The following is a 7,758-nucleotide window of genomic DNA, read 5'->3' as shown; positions in this document are numbered from 1 at the left end:
GTGATTGGCTGCTTAGAAATTAAGTGTTAACGAGCAGTTGGACAGGTGTACCTAATAAAGTGGCCGGTGAGTGTATATTTCAAAGCATTCTTGAATTATAACCATTTAAGTTTGGAATGTGCATTTTCATGTCTATTCAAAAAAAAAAAAAACTTTGCCACAATCTCCGGTTGTTTATGTAAATGTTTAATTCGATTTAAAATAGATATTTCATTAATAATATCTGTATTTTCCAATGTTGGAGTTGTTGTTAGCCAAAAAGCACACATGTACGGTTTTGTAAGAGTGGTTTTCAGATAAAAACTAAATATTGTTGGTCCTGGGCGAAGAAAAATGAAGAACCTCGGCTTTAAATTGTTCACTGTTTCCAGTGAAAATGAAAGTAAATAGACTTTTTGTAGTGCTTTTCATGGGGTAAAAATAGGAATCTACAAAACCCCACACACAGCAATCCATCATCCTCTCTTTCTCTTCTTACATCATTCTTTATGACTCAAAGCCTCATTATTACTCATCAGGATTATCATCTCTTTAGCTCCTCCCTCAACACTTCTCAGTTATATGTGTCCTGACAGCATCACATTCAGTCAGTGTGTCTAACTTGAGCTCCAGTGATGAAGGCTGTGCCGTTCCTCCTCTTCCTCGCGGTGTGTCTGAAGTCTTCCAGTGTCCTGGCGAAGACTCTGGAGTTCTTCATCGCAGCAGTGGAAACCAAGTGGGAATATGTGTTTACAGACACAACCGATCCTGCTGCAAACCAGAGGTGGGCACTTTTACTATTACACACACACACACACACACACACACACACACACACACACACACACACACACACACACACACACACACACACACACACACACACACACACACACACACACACACACACACACACACACACACACACACACACACACACACACACACACACACACACACACACACACACACACACACACACATAACAATTACATGCACTACAACCCATAGATTTATCATAAACAATGCATTTTCTATGAACATTTTTACACGGTGTTCTCAAAAACACAACAGTGGTACTTCATGTGACCATAAAGCATAATGCCAGTATTGTAAAGAAACAGCTTTGAGAAAGTGTGTGATCTTTTCATTAGTTGACATGGACTCAGTCCAGAAACATTCAAAAGCAAAAACTTTGAGGACTGTCCAAAATTCAATTACGCTCCCAGTTAAACAGAGCATAACCAAAGTGAACAAAGTTTAGTTAATAGCTTGATTGATGGAAGCCTAATTTGGTAACTTTTTGATCCCAGATTCCTGTTATTTATATTTGATATATTCTAGTAGTGATTTTCAATCTATGAATAGTGCATGCGGTCAGAACAAACATCTTTCTGTTTTTAGTGATAACAGTTCGTTAGTGTGAAACCGCAGCGGATCATTTGCTGAATATGCATATTTCTTGAAACCATAGATAATGCTTTATGAGGCATAGAACATTCTGTGACTAGAAGTCAATACTGAAATATTAAAAGACCATATCTGGTATAATTACTGAACATTTAGTTTTGTTTATTTATTTTAAAAAGGGACTAAATGGAGTAACTCAAAACCCAAATTTGCTCATTTTAAAACAGCCTTTATATGTATTTAGAGTCTGTAAAGTTTTTAAAAAATACAAAAGCCCAAAGATTTGTATCTCTGCTAAATGAGTTTAACATGTGTTTGTGATGCTTTTTATTTTTTTTAAGTTTATTTTTTATTTAAATTATTGTTGTTTCAAGTTATAGTTACCAAATGTGAAAATGTGTAAAAGAAATGTGTCAAGAACTTGATATTGAATTCTGTCATAAAAAAATTAAAAAAATTATAGTGGCACTGGAGAGCGGAAGAGGGGAGGGCATGACACAGCCTATCACACACACACACACACACACACACACACACACACACACACACACACACACACACACACACACACACACACATATTATTGATCTGCCTTACTTAAGGTGGACGTTGACGCAATTTTCTTTTAGAAACAAACTTTGTTATATTATTTTCATGTTATCTCTGTAAAGCTGCTTTGATACAATCTGTATTGTAAAAAGCGCTATATAAATAAAGGTAACTTGACTTGACTTGACACACACACACACACACAGGAGCGCAACTGCACCTTTGCTGAGATCAAAATCCTCTTTCACTTGCCCCTTCAAAAAAAGAAGAAGAGGAAGAAAAACAACAACACTCCTTGTCCCGGACAAGCAAACAAGCGTTATTGTCGAGCCCTGAAATACAAAGTTGAACCAAAGCCGTTGTAAATGTTTATCAATTTAAAGACTTACATTGAAAAATAAATAAATAAACAAATAATAGGTTAAGCTTATGAGTTTACCTTTTCCACATCTATCCATTTCTGCTCACGGGACAGACTTAAACACACACACACGCACGCACGCACACACACACACACACACGCGCACGCACACACACACACACACACAGTGTTTACAGAGTTGGATTGATTTTTAAAATAATTTTAGCTTCAATTTAACAAGACCAATAGATGTAAATCGATTACAATAGATGTAAATCGATTACAATAGATGTAAATTGTCAAAACTAAGATCCTACAATGGTGACAATTTGGTTTTTCAATTAATATACAGAGTAAATAATAAGAGACCTAGCACTGAACCTTGGGGTACACCCATTGTATAATGTAAGTATTTACATTTACTTTTTTTTTACATTGTGTTGTATTGCACTGTATTGTGTTGTATTGTATAGATGGCTAGTTACAGTTTATTAATTTTTAACAGGAAATTTGCATCCGGTGTGCAGAAATACATCAAGGCTGTATATACGGAATACACCGACTCCACTTTTACAACACCAAAGTCAAAACCTCCATGGGCTGGTCAGTATAAACCCTGATTCCTGTCAAAAACTTTAAAGGGTTAGTTCACCCCAAAATGTAAACTCTGTCAGTAATTACTCTCCCTCGTGTTGTTCAACCCCGTAAGACTTTCGTTCATCTTCGGGACACAAATTAAGATATTTTTGATTAAATCTGAGAGCTGGATCACTCCTCCATAGGCTTCTTAAGGGATTGAAACTGGCCGGCCCAAAAGTTATGAAAGACATCGTTAAAATAGTCCGAGTGACGACAGTGGCTCAACCTTAAGTTTATCAAGCGACGAGAATACTTTTTGTGCGCAAAAAAAACAAAAAAAAATAACGACTTTATTCAACTCTTCATTTCCTTCTCTGTGGGCCTCGAGTGAGTTCACGTAGTGTAACAGCGCAGCGCTTCTGGGTTGTACGTCACACGCAGGCTCGCTATTGGCCGACGCTGGTCATGTGTGTGTGTGTGTGTGTGACGTACAACCCAGAAACGCTGCGCTGTTACACTACGTGAAATCTCGAGGCCCACAGAGAAGGAAATGAAGAGTTGAATAAAGTCGTTATTTTTGTTTGTTTTTTGCGCACAGAAAGTATTCTCGTCGCTTGATAAACTTAAGGTTGAGCCGCTGTCGTCACTCGGACTATTTTAACGATGTCTTTACTAACTTTTCTGGACCGGCCAGTTTCAATCCCTTAAGAAGCCTATGGAGGAGTGATCCAGCTCTCAGATTTAATCAGAAATATCTTAATTTGTGTCCCGAAGATGAACGAAAGTCTTACGGGGTTTAACAACATGAGGGAGAGTAATTACTGACAGAGTTTACATTTTGGGGTGAACTATCCCTTTAAGATGTTTCGAATTAACTTGGACAGAATGTTAATTTATTTGTGTTTCAGGTATTCAAGGGCCGACCATCAGAACAGTGGTGAACGACAGGGTCGTGGTGCACTTCAAAAACTTCGCCTCACAGTCTTTCAGTATTTCTCCCATCGGCATTCCTTACTGGAAACAATCGGAAGGTAAATCAATGAATGGATTTGCATTCATCTTCATGGAATTCATCATAATAGTGCAAGCTAGAACAAAGATAGACTTTGACTACGGCTTAGATATAGTAGATAGTCAGACTAAATCTAAATCAGACCGTTGCACAAAGCACTTCAGACTCTGACTATCTTTAGTAGGACTACACTGCAATGCATTCTGGGTAAAATAAGACACTTTTCAAAACAAAAAACATGGCGGATCGAGTAAGCGCATTCAACCGCTCGGCGCAGTTTACCCCAGCGGGAGATATGTGTTTGCTGGAGGAGTTTAACAGTTACAAGGACATTTTACTGGGGAAATTTAGCGGAGAATGTAGAAACAAGAAGAAATGTGTAATTTGGACAAAGATTGCTACGACAGTTAACAGCGTTAATCCGACCGTTGAGCGGAGCGTTAAAGACGTACAGAAAAGATACAAAAACATGGTTACAAGATGCCAAAAAAGAAATATTTAAGAGGAAATATCCAAAAACTAATATTTCCTTTCCCTTCTCATAGCTCTCTCCATAACGTCGTCAACAAATTATGAGCCATTTTCCCTTTTCTTTCGGCTGTTTGTAGTGTAACTGATTGTTACTGCTGGTTGCCAAGGTAACAGAGTCTTAAAGGGGCGGTTCAGGATTTTGGACATTGGGCCTCATTTCCAAGTTAGCCTGGGTGTTATTTATCAGTGGAGACAGTTTTCAAAAATGTTCATCCAGTCGTTCCAGTTGCATAGTTCGCCAGTGCTAGGCTAGCGCGAGTCAACGGTAACTGCTAGCCTGCCATTAAAAACAGTTTTACCCACTCCACAGAACACCAAAAGCAGATACATTATAACGCCAGATTATCGATGTAAATGTCTGTGGAGAGAATAATGTTAGAAATCAAACTACCCTTGCATCTCAATGATCGCAATACATTTACAGGAACTAGTTTCTCACCAGCGGCGGGATTTTACTTTGCTCCGGTTAGTAGTCCTGCGCCGAAAAGTAAACACAGAACCGAAGCGCACTACAGTCGGAACTACCTCTCTCTACCTCTCTCTCTCTCTCTCTCACTACCTCTCTCTCACTACCTCTCACTACCTCTCTCTCTCTCTCTCTCTCTCACTACCTCTCTCTACCTCTCTCTCTCTCTCTCTCTCTCTCTCACTACCTCTCTCTCACTACCTCTCTCTACCTCTCTCTCTCTACCTCTCTCTACCTCTCTCTCTCTCTCTCTCACTACCTCTCTCTCACTACCTCTCTCTCTCACTACCTCTCTCTACCTCTCTCTACCTCTCTCTCTCTACCTCTCTCTCTCTCTCACTACCTCTCTCTATCTCTCTCTCTCTCTCTCTCTCTCTACCTCTCTCTCTCTCTCACTACCTCTCTCTACCTCTCTCTCTCACTACCTCTCTCTCTCACTACCTCTCTCTACCTCTCTCTCACTACCTCTCTCTCTCTCACTACCTCTCTCTCTCTCTCTCTCTCTCACTACCTCTCTCTCTCTACCTCTCTCTCTCTACCTCTCTCTCTCTACCTCTCTCTCTCTCACTACCTCTCTCTCACTACCTCTCTCTCTCTACCTCTCTCTCTCTCCACCTCTCTCTCTCTCTCTCTCACTACCTCTCTCTACCTCTCTCTCTCTACCTCTCTCTCTCTACCTCTCTCTCTCTACCTCTCTCTCACTACCTCTCTCTCTCTACCTCTCTCTCACTACCTCTCTCTCTCTACCTCTCTCTCACTACCTCTCTCTCACTACCTCTCTCTACCTCTCTCTCTCTACCTCTCTCTCTCTCTACCTCTCTCTCTCTCCACCTCTCTCTCTCTCTCACTACCTCTCTCTACCTCTCTCTCTCTCTACCTCTCTCTCTCTACCTCTCTCTCTCTACCTCTCTCTCTCTACCTCTCTCTCACTACCTCTCTCTCACTACCTCTCTCTCTCTCCACCTCTCTCTCTCTCTCACTACCTCTCTCTCTCTCACTACCTCTCTCTCACTACCTCTCTCTCTCTACCTCTCTCTCTCTCCACCTCTCTCTCTCTCTCTACCTCTCTCTCACTACCTCTCTCTCACTACCTCTCTCTACCTCTCTCTCTCTACCTCTCTCTCTCTACCTCTCTCACTACCTCTCTCTCACTACCTCTCTCTCACTACCTCTCTCTATCTCTCTCTCTCACTACCTCTCTCTACCTCTCTCTCTCTACCTCTCTCTCACTACCTCTCTCTACCTCTCTCTCACTACCTCTCTTGGTTGCCTAGGTGACTACATATCACTCTGCCGCTGCTGTAGACTGCGCTAATAAATACAGGGAACAAAGTAGAACTATTGCAATGCAATGCAATGAAAGGGTAGTTTGATTTCTAACATTATTATCTCAACAGACATTTACATCGATAGTCTGGCGTTATAATGTATCTGCTTTTGGTGAACTGTGGAGTGGGTAAAACTGTTTTTAATGGCAGGCTAGCAGTTACCGTTGACTCGCGCTAGCCTAGCACCGGCCAACTATGCAACTAGAACGACTGGATGAACATTTTTGAAAACCGTCTCCACTGATGAATAACACCCAGGCTAACTTGGAAATGAGGCCCAATGTCCAAAATCCTGAACCACCCCTTGCACACTGAGTCCGAAATTTTTGCACGATAAAAAATAAATACGACCTCGCGTTATGTCAATCACGCTTGCACACTGCCTCCGAAACTTTCATCCGTCATAAAAAAAATCGGATCGGGTTCGATTTTCTGCGTTTTTCGCATCCGTTGCAAGCAGTTTGAATGGTGTTTGGACAATTCAGAGCCACCGAATCACGAATACGAAAAAACGCTCAGACTCAGTGTGCAAGGGCCTTAAGACCCGAGTTAGCCTGGGGGTAAGGTGTCTAATTTTTTTGGTCTTAATTAAGTCAGTCTTTATTTTGTCATTAGACTAGTCTATGAGCAAATTTTAGACTTGTCTAACTCTATAGACCGGTCTAAAATAGCTTTGTGAAACCGGCCCCAGAGAACGGATTAAGGAAGGAATAGTTAAAAGCATAAAGGAGGATAATTAATTCCAGACTGCACAATTAACTTTTACAGCATTAGGAAAAGAGTGCCTGGAATGAGAATCATTATAGATTCCATTTGGAATTCTGGAATCTGTTTTGTAACACTGGAGATACTAATAAATTCCAGGAGTTCTTAAAGCACATGTGACTTCCTGTTTGACAGTTGTATAAACCAACATATGGTAAGTCTGGGCTTTACCCGGAAAAAAAACAAAAGCAAAATAAAAGCAATATCCTGAGATATATAGCAATATCCTGACAAGTTTAAAACCCCATAGTGTGTAAAGATAAACCTCAACATCCTTCTGCTTTTCAGGCGCGGGGTACGAGGACTCCAGTTCTGTCCAGGAGCGAGCGGATGATGCAGTGCCTCCTGGCGGATACTATAAGTACGTGTGGGACATTTCCCCCAACTCCGGACCGACCACATCAGACCCGGAGTGCCTCACCTACATTTACTCATCACAGGTGGACATCGTGCGAGACTTCAACAGCGGACTCGTCGGGACTCTGCTGATCTGTAACACAGGTGTGACTATGTTCCTTCCCTTGTCAAACATATCAACTTAGAAGTAAAATATGGGTCCTATGATGCTTTTTTTAAACAGGTGTGACTGTTCCTTCGATTCAATTTAATGCACATTTATTTATATAGCGCTTTTCAAAATGCACATCGTTTCAAAGCAGCTTTACAGAAAGTGCATGAGTCCACATTACAATTTAGAGTGTCTGTTATCAGAGGTAAATGTCTAATTATGTATTTAAGAAATGTACATATTAGGGCTGTCAAATGATTAATCGTGATT

General features: G+C 40.7%; 1 protein-coding gene across 1 annotated transcript in view; it reads left to right on the top strand.

Annotated features, from left to right (window-relative positions):
• Positions 1–532: 532 nt before the first annotated feature.
• f8 (coagulation factor VIII, procoagulant component) overlaps positions 533–7,758 on the top strand; it is a 41,148-nt gene continuing 33,922 nt past the window's right edge. Inside the window, exons 1-4 of the mRNA XM_056237009.1 lie at positions 533–763; positions 2,805–2,902; positions 3,787–3,909; positions 7,269–7,481. Coding sequence (XP_056092984.1) covers positions 615–763; positions 2,805–2,902; positions 3,787–3,909; positions 7,269–7,481 — 583 coding nt within the window. The 5' untranslated portion in view covers positions 533–614. The remainder of the gene's footprint in view (positions 764–2,804; positions 2,903–3,786; positions 3,910–7,268; positions 7,482–7,758) is intronic.

This window comes from Rhinichthys klamathensis, unplaced genomic scaffold, assembly GCF_029890125.1.
Source record: "Rhinichthys klamathensis goyatoka isolate OS25496 unplaced genomic scaffold, OSU_Roscu_1.1 h1tg000475l_1, whole genome shotgun sequence".
NCBI classification, from domain to species: domain Eukaryota; kingdom Metazoa; phylum Chordata; class Actinopteri; order Cypriniformes; family Leuciscidae; genus Rhinichthys; species Rhinichthys klamathensis.
This window is presented reverse-complemented; position numbering and strand designations above follow the sequence as displayed.